The sequence below is a fragment of the Hippocampus zosterae genome, chromosome 7 (genome assembly GCF_025434085.1).
Source record: "Hippocampus zosterae strain Florida chromosome 7, ASM2543408v3, whole genome shotgun sequence".
Taxonomy (NCBI): domain Eukaryota; kingdom Metazoa; phylum Chordata; class Actinopteri; order Syngnathiformes; family Syngnathidae; genus Hippocampus; species Hippocampus zosterae.
Window position 1 is genome coordinate 1839518 of NC_067457.1, and position 22670 is coordinate 1862187.

General features: G+C 50.2%; 3 protein-coding genes across 10 annotated transcripts in view; all 3 read right to left on the reverse strand.

Moving 5' to 3' along the window:
• LOC127604020 (F-box only protein 11-like) overlaps positions 1-7887 on the reverse strand; it is a 9398-nt gene extending 1511 nt beyond the window's left edge. The window contains exons 1-20 of one of the 3 annotated variants that reach the window (XM_052070782.1): positions 7702-7887; positions 6493-6580; positions 5340-5503; positions 5162-5243; positions 4925-5069; positions 4706-4835; positions 3857-3940; positions 3639-3771; positions 3348-3454; positions 3089-3200; positions 2894-3000; positions 2666-2803; positions 1817-2034; positions 1526-1706; positions 1308-1430; positions 884-969; positions 699-775; positions 469-612; positions 275-385; positions 94-201 (exon numbers count right to left, since the gene is read on the reverse strand). In XM_052070782.1, coding sequence (XP_051926742.1) covers positions 94-201; positions 275-385; positions 469-612; positions 699-775; positions 884-969; positions 1308-1430; positions 1526-1706; positions 1817-2034; positions 2666-2803; positions 2894-3000; positions 3089-3200; positions 3348-3454; positions 3639-3771; positions 3857-3940; positions 4706-4835; positions 4925-5069; positions 5162-5243; positions 5340-5503; positions 6493-6580 — 2338 coding nt within the window. In that variant the 5' untranslated portion in view covers positions 7702-7887. The other 2 variants (XM_052070783.1, XM_052070781.1) reach the window with 2 other exon arrangements.
• Positions 7888-8031: 144 nt separating this feature from the next.
• Positions 8032-14922, reverse strand: fshr (follicle stimulating hormone receptor). The gene is given in 16 exon segments (XM_052070792.1): positions 8032-9048; positions 9231-9422; positions 9511-9692; positions 9871-10088; positions 10402-10587; positions 10670-10744; positions 10820-10888; positions 11174-11254; positions 11335-11409; positions 11639-11713; positions 11838-11912; positions 12187-12261; positions 12410-12481; positions 13132-13292; positions 13295-13352; positions 14858-14922. Coding segments are annotated over 16 exon segments (2169 nt in total). The 3' UTR covers positions 8032-8538.
• LOC127604013 (neurexin-1a-like) overlaps positions 14538-22670 on the reverse strand; it is a 47432-nt gene continuing 39299 nt past the window's right edge. For all 6 annotated transcript variants that reach the window (XM_052070776.1, XM_052070774.1, XM_052070775.1 and 3 more), the window contains 3 exons: positions 21692-22011; positions 17516-17594; positions 14538-16967 (listed from right to left, as the gene is read on the reverse strand). In XM_052070776.1, the coding sequence (XP_051926736.1) occupies positions 16666-16967; positions 17516-17594; positions 21692-22011 (701 nt within the window). In that variant the 3' untranslated portion in view covers positions 14538-16665. The remainder of the gene's footprint in view (positions 16968-17515; positions 17595-21691; positions 22012-22670) is intronic.

The following is a 22670-nucleotide window of genomic DNA, read 5'->3' on the forward strand; positions in this document are numbered from 1 at the left end:
ACCCCTCCAAAAAAAAATTGCCGTTCTAAAACATGAGGGGTTTTCGGATCAAATGGGGAGGGAGGGCGGGATCCCTCACATAAGCGATTGTACCTTTCATGGTGACGTTGACGCCCGACGCCAGAAAAAGTCCCCCGAAGCGGTTGTTGAAGATCTGGTTTCCCTCCAGGGTGGCGGTGGCGTGGTTGGTGATCTCAATACCTGCAGGGAGGAGGGCAGGTTTGAGCGAGGCGCTTTGTGGTGGGGGGGTTATGGCGCTTGAAGTTTCTGTGACCTGCGGCGAAGCCGTCAAATATGCGGTTCTTGCGCAGGATGGGGTGACTGTTGGTGCTGATCAGCACGCCCGCCTGAGCGTTGCGGAAGATGTCGTTCTCCTCCAGCAGGCCTGAACGCATGGCACGGGCGTGGCAGATCGTCAGAGGCGCGCGCATACGCACGTGTAGGCGCGGCGCCAAAGGCGGCGGGTACCTCTGCCTCCGTTGAAGATGCAAATGCCGCCGTCTCTGCCGTCGTGAATCTTGTTGCGCCTCAGTGTGGGGTTGCTGTCCGTCTTGATCCACACGCCCGCCATGGCATTGTCGAAGATTTCGTTGTCCTCGATGAAGCCCAGACCTAGCGGGGGGTGGGGGGGTTGGGGGGTCAGACGCGCGGGTTTGTGTGCGCTCTGAGCAGATAGGGCGGGGATGCGTCGCGCAGACCTGAGTTGTAGACCAAAATGCCGCCATTTTGTCCACCCCAGATCTTATTGCGCCGGATCTTCGGGTTGCTGCCCGTCCTGGCGACCACAAACAAACGGCATGAAATCGTATTTACAGGACGGCAGGACTTGCAGATAATCTAGACGACGGATATTACAGCCTGTCCGTCTCGAAGTGAAGGTTACCGTATTTGTACGCCGGAGTACATGTGATTGTAGATGTCGTTGTCCTCCAGCACGCCGTGGCCATTGTCGTAGAAATACACGCCCACCTGCAACACACCACACGGCGGCACCATGAATCCAATTGCTCATCTTGACACGGTGTTTCTCCCTCCTATAAAAAAAAAATAATAAAACAGACTCAAAAATTCTGAATCCAATACACACACGTGGAAACAAATCAATCAGTCAAGATGGCCACACCGTGAAACCAACCGAATCATCCAAACACGAGAGCGCCACTTACATTTGCGCATCAGAGCACAATTTCTAATGTAGCCGGCGCTACGTGAGGTTGGCCAAAGCCGAAGCTCTCTCGCTCACATATCAAGCAGCGCATCTGCAGAAGTGTACGCCAAGAGTTGCATGCTTGTGCGGCGGAGGGGACCTGTTTGCCACTATGGATGCGGTTCTTGCGCAGGACGGGCGTGCTCCCCGTGGTCACCCAGACGCCGGCCAGCGTGTTGCTGTACACTTCATTCTCCTCGATCACTCCTTGGCCTTTTTCGTGCTGCCGGCCGGTCGTAATGTTTTGCGTTAATACAAAGAGAGGGAGGGAAGAAACGCGCGTACAAAACAAAACAAAAAAAAAAAAAGCACATTTACCACATAGATGCCGCCGTGCTGGCCGTCGTGGATCTTGTTGTGGCGCACGATGGGGCAGCTGTTGGTCCGGATCTGGATTCCTGCCAGGGCGTTGCCGTAGATGTCGTTGCTCTCGATTAAACCCCGCCCATCGCCGAATATGTACACGCCTCCCTGGTTGCCGTTGAAGATGGCGTTGCCTCTGTGTTGGCGACAAAAAAGGGTCAACGTCGCTTTGGCAGCACGGCAAATCAACTTTCGTGGGTTGGATGCGTGCCCGCGAGGGACCCCCCCCCCCCCCCCCTTGCTTACCGTATCGTGGGGTCACTGTTGGACGTGATCCACACACCGGCAAAGTTGTTGGCATAGATCTTGTTCTCAATAAACTGTCCCCGCCCCTTCTCGTGCACGTAGATGCCGCCCGTCTGGCCGTGGTGGATCTCGCAGCGCACCACCGTGGGGTTGGCGTACGCCTTCACTTCGAAGCCAGCGATGCGGTTCCGGTGGATGTTGCAGTTCTCAAAGTAGCCCTGAAAGGTCGTACATCCGTCAAATGAGAAAGTGGGCAAGGGCCGGCCGAGAAGGCCGTCAAAGCCGCTCATCTTCAGCGGGTAAGGAGACATTTTCATCCTCCCCCTGAATGACTGAGCTTCTTCTACACCCTCCAAGGGTGAACCCGGAAACGCCGAGGACGGAGGAAACTCATTCGAACTGAGACTGGCTGCAAAAAAAAATGGTCATTTGAGTTCAACAGCAACCACAGAACAGTATGGTGAGGTCATTAACATTTTTCTCTTCCATTTTTTTTTTGTTGGGTGTGCACCTGCAATTCTAACATTGATCTGTGTTTTTAAATGGCTCTTTAGATTACCATGTTTACCAGCGAGGACTTTCAAAAAGCTGAGCTAATCAAGTCACAGGATGGAAAATTGGCTAAATATAGCCACCAAATCACTTAAGTTGGCAACGCTTAGCGCTGCTTTTGCGCCTCTTCCGTTTCCAGGCATGTTGCTGGTGCAAGCGGTGCAACATCGGCAAGGGCGCACATTGAACCACCACAATCTGGTGATTTGAACAATCAAAATCTCCGCCCCCACAAATAAACTTGAAGGGACGAATCAACTCCCCGGGCCCAACGTGCGCACATTCAAGTTTGCTCACCATGCCGTGATCGAACGTGAACACGCCGACGTCTCTCCCGTGGTGGATGTGGTTGCGTCGGATGATGGGGTTCCCGTGGTTCTTTACCCAAATGCCCGCCAGTGCGTTGTTGCTAATCTCGTTGTCTTCGTAAATGCCCTGAAATGACGCGTAGTGCGCATTAGCGTTCATTGCCGCCCCACCCCCCCCCTCCCGCCACCCCCCTTTTTTCGAGGAGCGCTCGCTTACCTGCGCGTGATCCGTGATGTAGAGGCCCACGTTTTCACAGTCGCTGATGTTACAGTGCTTGATGGTCGGGCACGCTCCCTGGCCGCTCACGCACACGGCGGAACCCACTGAAAAGCAAGATCGGACGTCGTGGATAGGGGGAGCGTTTCCCAATACGGCTTTTGCAGACGAGTGGAGCGTCGCCTCGCCGCTTACCCGTGCACGTTGAGCGTATGATGCAGTGGTCGATGTTGGGACTGCAGTTGACGGTGATCTCCAGACAGTGGTGCGCGTTGTGGTGCTGCGCCGACTTGTCGTCAGGGTTGAACTGAGGAGGGAGCCAAGAGTAGCAAGCCAAACGCAAAGAGACACTTTTTAATTTTTGTTTTCCTCCCAACAAGTACTGCGAGTCAACGACGAAGAAAGTAGATTCTAAAGCTGTCTTTGTGCCTCTCATCAGCGATATCCGTCTTACCTTTATGGTCATGTAGCCGACGTATGCGTCCTCCGAGCCCTCCATGAAGACGAACGTCGAATCTCTGGTGTTCTCGATCACAACCTTGTCCGCCACTTTCCCGGGCGCTGAGGAGAAGGCACTATTTACAGCGGAACCTTGATTTACAAGTTTCATTTATACCGTGAAATTTTGCCTGTCTGCATGAACTGAAATGACATTCATCGGTTCCAGCCCCACCCCCCCCCCCAAATTTTTTTTTTAACTTTCTCACAAATATAAACAGGACTGAAGTGTAACCGTTGTACGTACCAGCGCCAATCATGGTAATGGGAGACTCGATGTAGATCCACTCATCCGTGTAGATGCCCGAGTGCACAAAAATGAGCCCTTCAAAGTGGGCCTCCTGCACGCCGCCCAGCGCATCCTCAATGGTGTCGTAGTACTGAAGGGGGCACGATTTTTTTTAATGGTCAAAAGTATTGGGACACTGGCTAACAACACCACCAACCAGGACACATCTGACTTACCAGCATGTTCTCCCTGCCCTTGTACCTGCTCGGGTTGCTGTAGAAGTGCTCGGCAAAGCCCGGCTTGACGTGGGCACCTTTGTACTGAGACAGAAGCCAACACCCACGCTTGTGTCAGTGAAACATGATCCCGTGAGGACTTTGCATGTTCTCCGCCATGCTTGTGCGGGTTTTCCCCGGGTGTTGCGCTTTCCTCCCACATTCCCAAAACATGCACGGCAGGTTAATGGAACGATCGAAATTGTCCCCGTGCGTGATCGTGAGGGCGGATAGTTGTGTGCCCTGCGATTGGGGGGCAACCCGTTCAGGGTGTACCCCGCTTGCTGCAGCGAGGACAGGTTCCGTCACGATCATGAGGATAAAGCGGCGCAGAAAATGGAGGGATGCAGATCTAAACGATTCATCGGTTATGAAAAATCATCAGTGCAATTTGACATGCCACTATGAACGTGCCTTGACACGGGGGCTATCGGATGCTACAAAACGGTTCGTCATTCAATTGTTACGGACGTCTCTACAATTGCTTTGCACCGATTCTTGGAGCCTGAGCAGCAGGATAAGTATGTTACAGGCCTCAGCATGAAACCAAGTATACACACAAAACAAACACGAGCCTACTTATGAACGCGTTACATCCCGTAAGGCTCGTTCGTTTCTCGTACTGTTGACATGTCATTATTTTTGGCAAATAATCATGACCAGTTTTGTTTTTGTCAGCACTTTTTTTTTTTACTTTAGTATTTGCAACTGCCTGAAAAAGTTTCAAGAACAGTGTCTTTGCCATCTTTAAAAAAAAACACCTTGTTTAACAGAACAATACACCATTAGACAAAGAGAAGCGCCACTTACCAGCTGTTGAAAGCTCTCCTTCCAGGGGTTGGGGTGTTCGTGCTCCTCAGGGTTGACCTGGTAGAAGCGTCCTGGCTCTGGGTGCATCATGGGACGCGTGTATTCAAAAACCTCCATGTACAGACGCTTCCTGGGATATTCACCCCCCCCCCCAAAAAAAGCAACAGACATCAGCTTGCCACATTACAATCAAGTGAGCCATCAGTGGTATCCACTCACCATAGTATGGGGTCGTTGGCGAGCTGGCTGAAGCGCTTGCAAACGCACGCCGCCCTACAGAGATCCTGCTCCAGCAAGTAGGAGAAGATCTTCAGGACCACCTCGTCGGGGAGCTTCTGCTGCAGATATTGTTCTGCTGGTGCAGCTGCAATGGGACCACACCGAAGTGTCAGAAGGGAAGGGAGAAAATGACGGCAACGTCGCGAATGAAATAGAGCGAATTTTAAAGACACAAACCTGGTAAGTCGTGGCTCTTACCGGATACTCGCGCTCGCTTGGCCCGATGGCCGAAGGCCTCTGTAGAGGACGTGGACGCTCCCTGTAGAAAAGGACAGTCCATCTCACCACACTGATACACACACATACAAAACACACACACACACATTCACATACGCTGCGACAAATAAGCTCAAACCTCCATCAGGCCCTTGCTGGGACAGGCGGAGGCAGCGGCGGGGGTTGTGGCGCTCCTCTTGGGGAGCAGCGTCTTGCGTCTGAGTTGGTAAGGACTGTTCTGAGCTCCTGGACCAGACTCCTCAATCGCCATCTCTGCGGCAGCTGCTGCGGGAGCCTCCTCATCTACACACATCATCAATATATTTATAACACGCACACACATTGGGTGGAACAAAAGGTGCGGTACAGAACATGAACTGCAGTGTTTAAGAATGTCAAAAAAAGAACATTTTTGCGTCATGTTCCTATACAGTAGCTCATGTGAGGTAGACAAAGGTTGGTCATGATTGATAATTCAGTGATGGTGACTATCACGCACACCTTCATTTTGCTGCTGTGTGAGCAGTGTGATTGTGATGCAGCCCAACGAAAACGGGCCGCACATTTTTTTTTGGGGGGGGGCGATAGGAGGCGAGGCTAAAGGCTCCGAAAGCCAAGTGCGTAGCAGTCAAATTCGCGGTGTAAACAAATGCAGCTAGCCGTGGCGGCTAGCACGCAGAACAAGGAAGCAAGCAAGCAAAGGGGGGGCAACAAAGTCTACAAACCCCCGTACAAAATGGACACTGTCAAATCAGCTGCAAAGCCACGTCCACCAGTGTCCGTGCGGCGGTTTTGGCGCAGTGTTAGCCGAGCGTCGTCGCCCCAATGACGGCCGCTTAATGTTTTTGTTCCACCCCTAAGATGGCAGTGTTGCGGGACGCCGCAGATTTACACCCTCGGAATCGGTAGTGACAGCTGGGAATGCGGCGACACAGAAAGCGAAGGGGGAGGGGGGCATGGCGAGGGTGTCCGCAAAGGACAGCCCCTTTCTCCCTCCAGCACAAGCCGAGATAATAGGGCCGATATCGGTAGTGAAACGTCGGCCGTCTGGCTACAGAGGCATTACGTTCAGCGGAGACAACCACCCCCACCCCAACCTTCCGCTAGCTTTTAGCCTAGCCGCGCTACAGTCAAGCTAAACAAAGCGCGGCCTGGCCTAGGCTATACACAGTCAAGCCTCGGTCTTTCCTAGTGGGACCGGGCGTCGAGCGCCGAGCCCGCCTCGGGAAGCTCGCCGGGCTCGCTGTCCCGCTCGACGCGGCTCTCAAGCCCACCGGGGGGCCTTGTCTTACCTCTGTCCCCGTTGTTCCGCTCGGGCTGCACCGGGCGCGGCCTCGACACTCGCCTGGGTCTCCGGTTGGTGGCTCTGACGGAGTTCATCTGGGGAGTTGGTCGCTGGTTAAAAACACGGAGCTGTCCTCGAGCCGAGACGCGTCTAAATTTAACCCTCAGCTCCGTACTAGAGCCCGGGCGGCCTCTCTCGGGTTACAGCGAGACAACTGCGACAGAGAAACCACAAGTAGTTGGGGTGCAACTGTCCGTTTTTCTCCGCCGCGTTCCTGCTTCCCCCGTAACGCCGCTCAAGCCAGCTCCGTCTCCGTCTGTAGCAGGAGGAGCCATTAACTCACACGGGAAACAATCGCGAGAAAAAAAAAATGAGCCATGACCTATTAGGCCAATCGCAGTGGAGCTTTCATATTCCTCCCACGCGCCGGCCAATCGGGTGACGCCTAAGAAGAACACTTCTTTTCGACATACTGTTGGCGTTGAGAATTAACTAGCCTGACAAATAAATACTGTACAGTAAATATACTGAAGCTTTTTAACTGTATTTATTTATAAAGGACGATACAATAAAAAATATTTTAATTTAAATAGACAAATGACGCAGCGCACCATTCATCTTCGCGAGATAGCATACTGCGTCACAGTACTGACTTGAAATCGATAATTTAATTTCCGGTCTCGTCCAGTGAAATTATTTTTCTATTCGTCAAAAGACACTTGGAATGAAACAACGGGAATGAGAGTTTACTGGTGTAGTTACTTAAATCCTTCTAAACGAAGACGAGAAGCACGCTCATGACGTCGAGGATTAGTACTGACGTACGACATTCGTCAGAAAAATGTAATTTAGCCAGTTATGTTTTTTGGGTGAATTAATCACTAAATTGGTGTCCAAATGTTTATTATTTATGTTCACCGCCCAATTGGGAGTTTATCATTCCCTTTTTTTACTGCACTAAAGCGATCAAATCGCTAACTTCTCGTATTCTATTTGACCACTTGGGGTCGACATTTAGCTGCTATTTCGTTTCCCGTATCTGAGCACGATAAGAAACATGAAATATTAGATTAATAACGGTGTCACGAGACAATCAAAATGCAGCAACAAAACATTATTACTTACGGTGCCATTAAAATGAGCGAATGGCGTGAAACCAGATGGCAACACACACGAATTGCAAAAAACAACACTGATTGTGCAGTGGTACACTCACCTGACTTGTGTGCGTGCATTTAGGGGATCGGTTCCCACTCGGTGACGGTATGGATGTGGGTGTGAATGGTCGCTTGTCTCTCTATGTGTCCTGTGACTAACTGGCTACCTGTTTAGGGTGTAGTCTGCCTTCCGCCCGAAGTCAGCTGGTGGAGGCTCCAGCACCCTACCGCGACCCTGTTCAGGATAAGCGGTGTTGAAATGCTGCTGTAAGGAGGAGAATAAATATCAGCTGATTTTGGCCCGTGAATGCCTCACGATAACGACAGCTCGCTCTCTCACACTCACATGCACGCACGAACGAACGCAAATTGCTCAGGCACATACAGTATGTTTGAAGAAAGCATCTTTATAAAGGCTATAATAACAACAGAACATAAATACATTTGCAATTGGTACATGTAACATAAGATAAACACCAACACTGCTAATAATGAGTTTGTGTTTCATGGTGCTATTCAAAGAACATGGGGACACTTGACAATATGGAATATGCAGTACTATGCTTATGAGAATGGCATTATTATTCAACGTGATATGCAAATATGAATTCTAAAAGTGTAATTGTATTCCCCCCCACCCCCCCATTTTGTCACAGTTCAGTTTATGTTTATGCCTCCCAGCGGTGAATTCGTTTGGCAACCGGATGGAGCACGCAACAGAGATTGTCTATACACAGCTGTGAACTGCCCCTCAGATGTTTTATTCTGCTCTTTAGAAAAAGTTGGACATAAAGCGTCAATCAATCCATCAGTGCCTGTCTGCTGTCCTTTCAAAGGCATTTCCATCACATATCGGATTGTGATGGAACCGCCAAGGCATAGCTAACGTTGCATCGTCACCTGTCGACGCCCGGCCGGCCGGCCGACGTCAAGCACATGTTGACGGGGCCGCTCTTGAGCTGGCACGACGAGCTGTCGGCGCGGTAGCCGTGGGCTCGCGCCTTGCACAGGCCAAAGCGCGCCACCAACAGGACGAAGTCGCGGCGGAAGGCGCGTGTAAAGAAGGCGTAGAGGAAGGGATTGGCGCACGAGTTGATGGGGTAGAAAAGCACCAGGAGCAGTTTGGCGTCAGACACGGTGATGAGCGGCCGCTTGAGCGCCGCCGACACGGCGAAAAAGGAGATGGGCGCCATGCACAGGAAGTCGGTGAACACCAGCACGGCCATGCGCTGCGCTACGCGGGCGTCGGCGCGGGCGGTCGCGCCCGACGGGTGACGCACCGCCAGGTAGATGCTGAGGTAGCAGGCGCACACGCACGCGAAGGCTGCCATGTTGAGAAGAAGCAGAGAAACCACGTATACCTGCGACCACGACGACTCCACGTCCATGGGCAGGCAGATGCTCACCTGTCCATCGAACGATCGATTAGGGACACCCTCCAATGGGAAAATGTATCTTTTTTTTCTCCCCCCCCCCAAAAAAAATATTTCACAATGCTATCAAATGTAAACAAACATCTCAAAATGTTCTCTAAGCAATCAAACAATTGAGTGTACCTAATGTTGTGGCCGATGTGTGCGCATCTCACCTTGCTGTAGCTACTGACGCCCAGCGTGGGCATGGTGGCGGCGAGGCAGGAGAAGATCCAACCGGCCGTCATGACCGCACAGGCGTGCCTCAGGCGGAACTTGCGGTCTAGGCGGAGGGCGTGCGTGATGGTGTGCCAGCGCTCCAGCGTGATGGCCGTTAGCGTGAACACTGACAGCTCGCTGGCAAACACCTGACGCGCCAATGAAAATGCCCTTCATTTATTTCCGCCTCCGCAAAAGAAGCCGTTTTCTCCAGCGGCCTCACGGCAAGTACGCAACTGTGAAGAATCCGGCGGCCTCGCATCCCAGGCCCGTCTGCCAGTCGATGGCGTGGTTGTGGTAGTGTCCCCGGGTCAGCGTGTCCGTGGCGGCAATGACCAGGAGGTACACGCCCATGCACAGGTCGGCGAACGCCAGGTGGCACATGAGAAAGCGCGGCACCGTCAGCTTGGACGCGCTGCCTGCGTGGAACCCGTACGGCGTTAGTGGAGGCGCAAACAACAACAATGCTGCTCTTGACACCTTCAAGGAGCTCCTGCTAGGACTAGGGAAGCGACGACTTCATAAGGGGTTTGCTAAGCTGTAATTAATTCATTTAGCAGCACACAATTGAGTAGGCGGACGGCCGACGGGCGTTACCTAACAAGACGAGCAGCACGAGCACGTTTCCGAGCAGAGCCAGCACGGACACCACCCAGATGAGGCCCCGCAGCGAGGCAGAGGTCATGATGTCTTCGCAAGGGTTGAAGGCGTCAGGCGCCGGGCTGCAGGTGACGTTGAAGTTCCCCAAGCAGTGGTCCCAGAAGAAAGCGGCGTTCTCGCGGGCCTCTCGCAGAGAGCACAGCGGGTGCTTGGAACTAAAAAAGAACAAAGGGTACGTGCGGCGAGTGATCCAGGATGTACTGTATTGTCCCATCCATGGATTTGGAGCTGGGAGTCGCGGCTTGGAGTTTGAAGCGGATTACGTGGGACAGGAGAAGTGAACTAATCTGTTTTCGTCAATGGACGCTACAGCTTCGTGTTTGCTTTCAAAACTTGGCTTGTAGCAGACGTGTGCACATTTTCTCACAATTGAGTCTCCATTGCGAGACTAATAAAGGTTTTCTTATCTTATCTTATCTTTTATCTTATCTTATCCATCCATCCATCCATCCATCTGTACGCGCATACCTGTTTCTTTGCATGGGTAGGAAGATGCAACAGTGCGACGGGTAGGTGACGCGGGCCTCGTGCAGCTTGGCGAAGGCTTGCGGAGGAGGAAATTTCTTCAGGCGGACCGCAGACTCGGCAATCAGACTGTGGAGGTTGCCCAAGATGGCGTCCGGCAGCGAGCTGAGCGCCGTTTGCGAGATGTCACTAAAAAGCCAAGAGACATCGATGTGCAGCAATGTACATTTTTTCTCAAGTCTACATGTTGAGTGGGATGACTCACGCTTACATTAAGACCAACTCGCTGGAACTCGCAAAGGCGTTTGGATGGATGTAACTAAGTTGCCGGTTGCCTTTCAGCGACCTCACAGACAGAGCGAGAGAAACGCGATTAGGATTCAGTTCACGGCTCCAAAACTGTTCCATCGTTATGACTCACAATCTGTGCATCTTTGTGCCGTTGAAAGCGTCTCTTGCTACCGTCTTGATGCCGTTCCTGGTCAGCCGTCTGTCACCACCGACACGAGGCCAAAAGAAGAAGAAAGAAAGAAAGAAAGAAAGAAAGAAAGAAAGAAAGAAAGAAAGCCCGCGTTTTATGCGTTAGCGTATTTGTGTGGCTCAGCCGTGCTTATCGGAGCTCCTTTTTCGCAGCTCCAACTTGAGGAAATCTAGTCAGAATAAAAATGATAGCGCTCAAAAAATTAATAAGAAAATTTATACCGTGCAGAGATTAAAGGGGGGTTGGGGGGGCTTGGTAAAAGTGCACCTAATTTAATGAAGGAAAGTCTCTCACATGTCTCTGATAGCTTGCGTGCAAGCGCCGTTGAAGGCGTTGGCGGGTACCTTCTGTATGCGGCTGTTGTCGTGCAGGTCGCTAGGCAAAGCACAATGAATAGAAACGCAGATTCAAATCCAAAAATGTCAGGAGGCGCCAAAGTGTGTTTATGCGCTTACAGCACAAAGTAGTCAGCGGCCGAGTGCATCTTGGAGAAATCAGGCAAGGTCAGGATTCCCGTGTTGGAGATGATCCTGCAAAGGGCACAGCGCAAAAACGTTGCTGCAGTGATGCGTGTACTTTTTTTTTTGGGGGGGGGGGGGGGGTAACAGAGACTTGTACTTTCTCCGAATTACTTACTCCAAACAGGCGTTTTTTTTTTCCATATGGCTCAAAAACCCATGTCGCGTTATTCAGTGAGAGTATTTCTGACTAATTTTTGTGTGTGTCTTGTTTTGAGCTGGGAAATTAATGGCAACTCACAGACGTCGCAGCTTGACGAGGTCCTTGAAGGCATCTGGATGGATGGATGTCAGATGTTTGGACTTGGCGATGGTCCTGGAGGACGCAGAAGAGCACAACGAGATTCATTCACTTCAAACAGTTACGCCCATGTTTTTTATTAAATTGATTTAAAAAAAAATGTTTTTTTCTTCATGGCAACATTGGCAGCAGAACTCACAGCTCAATGAGTTCGGGGAGATCCGAGAACGCGAAGGCGCCGATTGACTCCAACACGGCGTTTTGCGAGATGAAGCTGCGAGGGGGTGGAGGAGGGGAGGTAACTATTAGCTTAAATTTGGGGGGCGGGGGACAAAAAGCAGACACACTTCTGCCATCTACAGGACAGGTGTGGAATAGCATCATCAAGCACAAGTATAAAACGAGTCAGCCGGACACGCTTCACGGGACTTGATTGTCTTTATCCTGTTCAGACTGTCTTTCAGTGTACCCCCCCCCCCGTTCCGCAACAAAGACGAAACACTGCGGATCAAAGTCAAATACGGAACAATGGCTCACGTGTCGCTTACATGTTGGCCAGCTGTGGAAGGCGGGAGAAAGCAAAGTCGGCCACAGTCTTCAGGACGTCGTTGTCAACAATGTGCCTGCGGTTGAGCACAAATCCTGGACGTTGAGTCGGATTTTGTGTCCTCCTAAAGTCTCCCAAAGCCTTTTTTCTTTGGGGGGGGGGGGGGTATTATCTCCCCCCAAAATTGTCATGATTGATTGAAAGAAGATGTCATTGGTACTCACACTCTCCTGAGATTGTGAAGGCCAGTGAAGGCACTGCCACGGATCACGGGAATTCGGGTCCTCTTCACCTCCCTGTTGACACACACTTGGATCACTGCTTCATGTCGTTTCGTGTGTGTGTGTGTGTGTGTGTGTGTGTTGCATGCAATCAGGGAGGTTTGTCCTTCACATTTTTTTTTTTTTTTTTGCGCTGGCTCACACCTGCCCTGCTGCCTTGACCTTGGAAGGAACGCACACATCGCCAGCCGGGCAACTTGCACCCTCAAAGGGGTGCAAATATGTGTGTGCGGATTTACCGATTGTGGCTGTCCTATATACAGTCATTTAATTTTTTTTTTTAAGACCACATATATTGTTAAATATGACATCATATATTTCCCGAATTAATCAATGAGTCAATTTGTAAACATTTTTCACGTGGACTAGAAAGATACTTTTTGTGATGCTGCGGTGGGTGAAATTAGAAAAGTTAATACAAAAGAAAAAAAAAAAGCATATAATGCTGTCCCCCCCCCCTCAAAAAAAAATCCCCCAAATTAAAAACTTTAAATTTTGTTTATAAGTAGACAAAATGTAAAATCTTGAAATAGCATAGTGTGGGGAAAAAAATGAAGAATGGATAGATTCCATTCTAGATAGATTCCCCCCCCCCCCCAAAAAAAGCTGCATACATATGCACCCACAGAAATCTTTCAACCGTGTGTGTGTGTGTGTTTACTCACAGGCATTGCGTGGAGGAGGAAAGGCCGCTTGGGATTTCCAAGTCTGACGTGTGGATGTTGTGACACAAGTCCACAGTTTGTTGAGAAAGAGCCTTCATTTGGACCCCCATCGTGACGAGCGTCAAAATCATCATCATCATCATCATCATCAACCGCCTCATCCAACACGGCAATTGTTGTCAAACGTCTTTCTCCTCGTCACTCTTGCGCAAACACTCCGGCTTGAGAATGAGGTGGGATAAGAAACACAAGGTTTGGTGTTGGTGGGTGGGGGTTGTTCCTCACGTCCCTCCCTCTGCATCACCAACTTGCAAAGCAAATAGTAGAAATACATAATAAAATCTTTTTTTTTTTGGGGGGGGGGGTATGATTTTGTGGATGTCTTCTTTGCAACTTTTCATTCGATCAAATAGGAGTGAATTTGAACCACACGTACGAGACAGTTTGTTGGCTGATGCTAACTCGTCATTCCTTTCAAGCGTTTGCCGTGACGTGTTGGCATGGAAGTAACATTTCTCCACTCGCTGTAGAACACGAAACTCTGAACAGGGCGAAGATTCAAATAAGAAACCGTTTGCCCTTGGGGGGGGAGGTCCGGGCTGGTGTTGTTTGGCTTTCAGGCAACACTGGGGGAAGGAACTGAGAAAAACGGAATCGTTTTGTGTCTCACTTGAAGCAATAACGTGGACAATAAAAGCAGGACATGTTGCGTCTGACAAAATGTTCCGTTTGCTTCCAAGGACGCCGTGTGCGCGCCTACACACACACAGACGGCGGCGAGTAACGCCATTCAAATGCAGAGGCGCTCTCCAACAAACGCGCGGATGCATGAAGAGGAGATTTTTTTGGCTCCAATTATATTTGAGTCTCAACGAGTTGCCATGCCAATCTCATCTGCCCAAGGGCATTCACGATCACCAGTGCTGGGCCAAGGTAACTTCAACTATATTCGCAGCGGGACGTGTTTTGAAGCAATTGAAATTCAACCTTCCGAGGCCAGCGAGCTGTCCTTGAATGACATCCCCCAAATATTTCCGTCCCGATTGGTTGATCGGAGCAAAATACAGCCAATTTTTGCACCATAGTTGCGTGCTGTTAAATTGTATTTTTATGGTGTGAACGTAATTTGCCTTGTGATGTTCTTGAGGAGAATTTAGCTTGGATCAAATTCCACCAAAGGTCCATTTCATTCACTGCACGGCCTGCCCAACTTGACAAAATAGTGAAAAAAGTGAAAATCTCACGGTCCCAGCTGCTTGCGGTCAAGGTTGCCACAGATGGCGACCAACAAAAAGCCTTCGGGGCAAGACGAAAGAAAGCAGAAGGAAAAGAAAATGAAAAGACAGAAAGCAAAAGAAAGGAAGAAGCATTCAGTCGACACCCGCACGCACGCACGCCAGCTCACTTTGGGTAATATTTTATTTACTCATTAATCTTCAAAACTATTTTTTTTTTCCCAATAATAAATTTCCACTTTTTATGTTCATCAAAGAACCGTAACAATAAAAAGCAACGCAATATACCGTAGAAAAAGTGTAGACATGTAGAAAAATCATAGCATGGTCGATGGGAGAACCCACGGCGGACGCTTGGGAGTGGAGAAGACGAAGAAGAAGATAGAAGAGGAGCCGCCACGTGGCGGGACGGCGAGAACATGAAGCGGGGGGGAGGAAGAAAAAGAAAAGAAAAGACGGCACGTCGGACACGACGGTCGGCTCACTCACACCTTTGCGTTTCGTTGGGTTGCGTTCTGCCCGCATGCATGGCGTGGAAGAACTGGAAAGCAGGCATCGTGGCACCGTTACGCGCGCGGCTACGCGCCGCTACCTTGACTTACAAGTGTCGCGGGCCTAAAAGGTTGTCGGCGCCGCGATTTTCTTGCTTGGCGTTGACGTACGATTGCGCTTTTGACACTCCCGCCACCAGATGGCGGTACTATCGGTTCATGTGGGTTATGTACGTGGATCTCTTGGGATTTGTTGCTGACATTTGCCATTTCTTGTGCAAAAATTCAATCAAATAAAAAATATGATCCGTAAGAAAAGAAGTGGACAATATGTATGTTGTGTAATATTTTTTGCATTACAAAAAAAAAAAAAACGCGCTACAAATTTTTGTGGGTCTTATTTAGCGGGCTGCAATGGATTGTGGCATTCGCATTCATTTCAATGGGGAAAGTTGATTTGAGATATGACTGATTTGAGCGCGAATGCGATTTGTAAGTCAAGGTAACACAGTGCATCGCATTCAGGGTTTTTGGGCAGGGCCACAAAAAAAAAGAAAAAAAGAACAATGAAAACCAAGACAAAAAGGGAGTCGAGCGCCAATGGCGTCAACCCAAGTTTTCTCCACAGGCTCCGTGGAGAACATTTCGTTCCTTCCGCGACGGGAATCTAAGATGGCGGCGGCGGCGGCGTCTCCTCCGCCTTGTCTGCGGTACAAATCCACAACTTGACGTGCAATGACAAACAACTCCCCCCCCCCCCCCAGAGAGAGTCAGTACTTCCTTCATCATCATTGTTGTCTTCTTTTTACGAAAGTGCAGGTCCTCGTACAGTATGTTAAGTGTGTAGGTAGCATGTGAAGTCTCCCCCAGGGGTAAAATCTCCCGCACAGTTTGTGTCAAAAGCAAAGCATCTGGTGGCTTTCGCAAGCCGCACCCTGATTTGCCCGGCCTCGTCGCTCATGTGCTTGTTCCTTTTGTTGTTGTTGTTGGGAAGATACTTGAAAGGACTTGGATCATCTTGTTGCTTTTGAATTTTTTTTCCTTTTTGGGCCTACTCCCGCTCCACACACACACACACACGTGCGCCAACTTTCTCGGGTATGTGCTTCATGTCCTTAAGGGGGGGGGGGGGGGAAGGTCAGTCGTCAACTTGATGTTTGTCTTGAAGGAAGATGATACGAATGAATGGAAGGGTGGCTGCACTCAGGGCAATCAGTCCGATATATGCCGCAGGGCTAACATGGGGGCTACAAGAGATCGTGGGCTATACACACACACACATACTGATAATCGGGCCAAATTGCAACCTGGTCAACGCCGCCAATCACAAATCGTCACCAAAGTCAGCTGAGAGAGGCTCCAGTGCACCTGTGACCTTAATGGGGACAAGCACGACGACGGTAAATGGAGGGGGCAGATGGATTGTAAAGTCCTCCAAAAATTGACGACTGACACTGTGGAGCGATGAATACCCCCCCACCCCCCCACCCGGCTCTCTCCTGGACGCAGACTGCGGCTGTCATGCTGTCATCTCCGTGGAGCATCTGGAATGGTTTGCAATGGGCCATAAAAGGAGCCTGGTCCTGGGGCTCATCTCGTTTTGTACATTTTGTCCCTTCAAAGCAGTCTGTGTACATGTTTGTGCTTGAGTGTGTGTACTGTTGAGTAATCGTCCAAGTGTGTGTGTGAGTGTGTGTGTGTGTGTGTTTTATCAGGAAGAATATACCTATTTATGTACATCGAGCCTTTAGTTTTTAGGGAGATATATATATATATATACGTCGTGTTTATATATATGTGGATAAAGGTTAGACATAGTATTCCTTGTCCTTGTTCTTCTTGTTCTTGGAGATCTTGGCGATGCCGAGCGGCTTGTCCTTGGCGCTGCCGTTGGGCTGCGTGGCCGAGTTGCTGATGTAATTGCGGCTCTCGTCCACGTGGTACGAGCCCTCGTCGCGGTTGCGGTACTTGTACATGGCGTAGAGCAGGATGAGGATGCAGAGGGCCGCCGCCGCCACGATGCCCACCACCATGCCCGTGGTGCTGCTGCTTTCGCGCACCACCTCCGAAGGGCCCGGGAACACCTTCACCTCGGGGAGGGGGGGACGCGCTGGTGGGGAAGGCGGACAGTCATATTTACAATCCAAATGCTTTTGTGGCATACACAAGGCGGCGTACAATGTCTTTTTTTTCCTTTTTTGTGGACGCGACTTCGATTTGAAGTACGGCTCTCCAACATCAGCGTTAGAGATGCCACGTCCGCACGTGCCAATTTGAGGTAATAAATGATCTGGCATGACCACGGCGCGGCGACAAAATGTGCCGCTGCTGCGTGCCAGCGCATAAAACGCAAAATCGTTTGCATGCAAATCTTCTCGGGCTGAAAAACGACGGGAAAGAGGAGAAAGGAGAAGGGAGGAGGAGAAAGGCATCAACGAGAGGGAAAGCGAGGCACGTGGGCGGCGCGGGCGAGGTGTTAGGTAATGCCTGCGGGCACAAACCAGGAAAAGGAGCCTGTGAATAATTCATTGCGGCGACAAAAAAAAAGAAGAGGAAAGTGAAGGACGCGTGTGAAACAACATAGACGCGCGTGAGGATGGGAGGGTGGTGGAGGCTTTTGGGAAGATAGTGGGGGTGGGGGGGAGTGGGGGGGCTCACCTGAGCTGGGATCACACGGGTCGATGTCTTCGTCGTCGCTCGGGCACTCTGCCGACGCCACCAGGATGTCATCCGCCGACTGCAAAGAGAAGGTCAGCATTAGCGGAAATGTTTTTTTTTTTTTGGTGGTTCCCCGTTGTGGCTGCGCGGGAAGCAATTACTGGCTCTCCCTGGGGGGGGGGGGGGGGGGGGGCGCAGGCGGATGCTTATTACCGCTCTGGTGTCATCATCAAAACACAAAGGCTCGTGACACCAGTGATTCTGAACCGGGAGAGAGCAACTCCAGAAAACGTGTAGTCGCTTTGTTCATATTTGTCTCGCTACATCACGGTTTCATTTTTGCGGGATATTTTTTTCATCACACTTTTGTGCCTTTTTGAGCCGTCACAAAACAGAGTCAAGACGAGCACATAGTCAGACCAACCCGCCGATGGCCCAGACTTAACGTCCATCACTTCAAACGCACTGCGGCGAACGCTTCAGCCAGTTGAGTGCCAACGTTTCATTCTCTTTGAGGGGCGACACGCATTTCACGCCACAGATACTTCAGTGGATGGTCACCACATTTTTCGCTTGTAGCGCAGGTATTTTTCCAAGATGATTTTTTTTTCCTAACCTAAGAACAGAGTGCTATTTTTCAAATGTAAACACGTGGCCTTGCTCACCAAAGGCCGAGGTAATAACACCGTAAACGACCGGGGGGGCTTTGGCTTGTTTGCATTGCCTCCACAGTAAAAGCCAACGGCCGTGCCCCACTTTAACGCTCGGCACCTCTAACCCAGATCGATCCCCCTCCCCGCCGCCTCCACCAATACCCGTGTCCCTGCCTGCTCCTGTTGCCATGGCACGCCAACTACAGGCTGCCGGCCCCCCCCCCCCCCCCCCCAAAAAGAATAAAGATTGGCGGGTGGGTGTGGTTCTGGTTTGAAGTAGCGAGGAGGGGATGCAGCACCAAACACGCCGGTGTATTCACAAGCATGAGACGCGTGTGTGTGTGCAAAATTAAAATTGGATTGTGATGCATTGCAGTAGATGCCGGCCGGGATAAAAGCGGAAGAAGGGAGTGAGTGACGCGGCTGAACAATAGAGGAGCTTTCATGGAGATACGTCTTGAAAACCAGCCTTGGAAAAACACGCGCAAAGCACAAATGAAGCCGGAGCGCACGTTAATCTCTGGAGTGCATTTGCAATCTCCCCGCTAATAGCCCGTCTTACAATTTGCTTTTGAAAAGCAAGCCAACATTCAAGGCACATGGCTCAGTAAAATGCATGAAAATCATTTGGATATATTTTTCAATCACTATTTTCATTTGTTCAACAAAGTATGCGTCGGATACCGCAGCATTAAAAATACAATTTGGGTTACAGTGATTTCAAATATTGCCATATTTGGCCCCAAGTAGAGTAAATATTCGTATTTAAAAAAAAAATAAAATAAAAATAATCATAATAAACTTGCAACCAAACAATCCTATGACGAGGGAGACACTACGGCGGTAACGGAGCACCTCACGAAGATTATTAAATGCCAAAGAATAAAATTAATCCAAAATATCAACACAAAATCAATCAAACCGGTGCGTAGTGCCATTTTGCATAATCCCTCTGGCGCTCACAGAAAATTATTGAGAACACACACACACAAAAAAAAAAGCAACTTTAAAAATGCACTACGGCCCGGAATATTTTTTTCCCCCCTTTGGTTGCTTTTCCAATCATTTCTTGCCCACTGAGTGTGAAAAACGTGAACCACTCAAGCCTCATCTGAGGATCTGATCACCACCCAAAATTGGCAAGCACGATCGGTTCGGTGGTCTGCACGTTTAGGTGGAAAATACGTATTTTAAGAAACGACAACATGCCTTTTTCGCCTCGGAGCAGATCGCAAATTTAATTCTGTGAGCGCGAGCGAGCGTGGTGACCCGTCCATGCCCTCTCTGCCCCTTCCCAAAAATGAGCAAACAATTATTTTTTACGATATCAATCTTTCTTGTCATGAAATGGAAGCAAGCCAAGACAAAAATTTGCGCAGACTGAATTGATCAGTTATTTTTTCATCAACTACCACAAAAAGCCAAATCGAAATTGTACCGAGGTAAACAAACGTCAGCCTTCAGATTGTGTCTCAGCGCGCAAGTTGAGCAGAATTCAAAACACCAGATCTCTACCTGAGCGGCCGAACAGTGCCAGCGACCATCCAAGCCTCCCTGACTGCCAAGTTCACACATGGTCACTCCACTTTTTTTTTTTTTTAAAAATCCCCCCCAGGTGATTGGTTGCCGCAGAAAGTCACGCCGCCGGCTCCATTGCTCCCGTGGATGAGCGGCAGGCAGGAGGACAAACACAAAGGAGTGCCCGCCGACACCAGGAGGAGAGGAAAGAAACTAGCTCTACGAGCGCAGATGGTGAGATAGGAAACACGCAGCCAATCGCGTGGCTCGATGTGGATGAGTGGGAGGGGGAGGCAAGAGGGCAATGAGGAAGAGGAGGGTGATGGATGCTAATTTATTTTTTTTTTAAATAAATAACAGGGAAAAGTAAGAAAGGCTGAAAAGTAGCTCCGGAAGATGTTCGAGAGATAAAAAAAAAATAATTCAATTAAAAACCCTGACTCCAGTCAGCTGACTCCCAACAGCCAATCAGAGGACATGCATTCGCTCCATCAGTGCCAACACCAGAGTCAAAATATCAAAAAAACGAAAAGACGGGTTGTCTCCATCAGCTGAGCCCCAAAAACCCAATCACAGCCGCTGAACATTCTAGAACCACAAAATAGAGAGCCGCGTGCATGCGCCTTTAAGAGGCGGATCTCGCTGGCCCCGCCCATGGAACAGATTCATGACATTTCAATTCCTTTCCATGAGCATAATTGACGTGACAAGTCAATTTTGTTAGAAGCCCCGATGAATGAAACGTCCGGTCAAAACGCGGCGCGAGATGTGCTCTGACGGGGGGCTGAGCACCAAACGGGCGTTGCGCGTGACTGCGAGCCTCCAGCATCAACACTCCAACGGCCGCTCGGCTCCTTTTCACTCTTCCTCGCCTGTCATGCATTTTTAATCGGCTTTTTGGCTGCCTCTCATCATGCCAGAATACGAAAAGAATGCTCGCACACAAGCTGGTGCGTCCAATCTTTTCATGCAGACGTCTCTCACTGCGATGCAAGGATGCTGCAACTGCACTCGCTCCACCTGTGTGTGTGTGCGTTGCCAAGCAACAAGCGGCAGGAGCTGCTTCAAGTTGACAAATGATTTTTTTTTTTCTTCCCGGGGTAAAATTGGCGCAGTACAGCGAGCATGCGACCCAGTTCTCATGACGGCTACCCGCCGAGCACTCCCCGCTATTAGCGCTGACGTCGGGGTTCAAAAGTTGGCACGCCCGGGCGGAGACTGACGGGTGACAGCGCCGTCATCCATTATTGATGCCTGAGGCCAAGCTGGCGGCGCTTTATTATTTATGGTTGAATAAAAGCAGGCGATGGGTGCACAGAGGAGCGATTCCACCGGGGGGGGGGGGGGGGGGGGGGGCAGCAGGCAACGGGTGGGGGGGCTTGCTATCACTATGGCAACTTGCAGAAAAATTCATCCGGTGCAGGAGTGAGACCTTATTTCGCAGAGCTGCACTGACACGCAGACGGCTTGCCAGCAACCCCGCACGTGCGCAAACATTTGGATTTGTCCGAGTTTGTTCCGAAAGACGGCAGCGTTTGTGTTGAATTTCACAATTCATCAATGTCAAAAAGAAGAGCGCATGTCGAAATGTCAATCATTCTTATGTTATTTTCCCTCCTTTGCCGTTTGGCGATACCGCTAATTTCAGTGACTGAATACGCGTTGGTGAATCTCAAATACGCCGCAGCCCCACCGCGTTACTGCGGCCGCCATATTGGATGTGTCAGATGTCCCCGTGAGCTACGGACTAAAATTTCAGAAAGTGACGATTGAGTCCAACAAGATCACGCTTCTCATTCACCAATTCTCACAACCGAGGATATATCGAGATATATGGATAACATTTAAAACGAATTGCCCATAAATATTAAAAAATGAAAATAAAAAAGACACCTAAAAATTTAGCAAACAAAAAATTAAGATTAACTGCAAATTTATTGCACCGAATCCGTTTTGCTAAACGTGGGCGAAATTCCACCTGGAACAATGGCTTCACCAATCTAACCTGTTGCGTAGCGCCCTGCTTCCTGTTGCTGGCGGTGGTGGCGCTGACGTCCCCGGTGGCGGGCGCCGAGTCGGAGCGGTTGCTCCCGCCGGCGGCGGCGGCGCTGGACTGCGGCGTGATGGAGGAGGACGGCATGTCGCCCACCAGCCGGGCGCTACCCTCCACGCGGATGTGCGGGTGGCCCTCGGCCGCCATGTTGAGAATGCGCAGGCCGTTGTAGTACAGGCCCGACAGCTGGCCCTGGAACATGCCGGCGCGCCGCTCGCCGCCGCCGCCCACGCGCACCGTCGTCTGGCTGTTGAAGATGGTCAGCTGCCGACCTGTCCGTTCACACACGCGCACACACACACACACACACACGCACACCGTGGAAGAAAGCGCACACGCACGCAAACACACACAAAAGCAAGGTTTGAGTGTTACACAAGCCCGCACGCCGCCGAGACAAGGTGAGAGGATGGTGGAGATGAGGCGATGTGCAGAGAAGCCATGGACGAGAGAGCCGAGAGCCAAGAGGAAGAGGAAGAGGAGGACGGGAAGGGGCCGCCGAAGGACACAGATGGTTGCCATGGCGATGGGCCGACAGACAAGACAGATGGGGAGGATGTGGCGGACAGCGCCGAGAAGCATGCACGATATTGTCAAGTGCTGTTAAAGGGACTAGAGGCTACTTGCACTGCTTGCGTTTAGGACGAATAAAACTGCAGCTGCTAGACATTTAATTGCAGGACACAATTGTCACATGGGAAGAAGCAAGCTAAAAACACATTAGTTACCTTGCACCTTTTATCACTTTTATCAGCATTTAAATCTCTCCATCGTCCCTTTAACCTGATATTATTCAGGTACAGACTAACAACAGGCACTACAGTTATTACACACGACAGCTTTTAAAGACTTAAGTCTGGATTAAGAGTTTTAGAATGTTAGTCGGTGGTGCACAAGATAATAGATGTATAGATATATATGTGTATATATA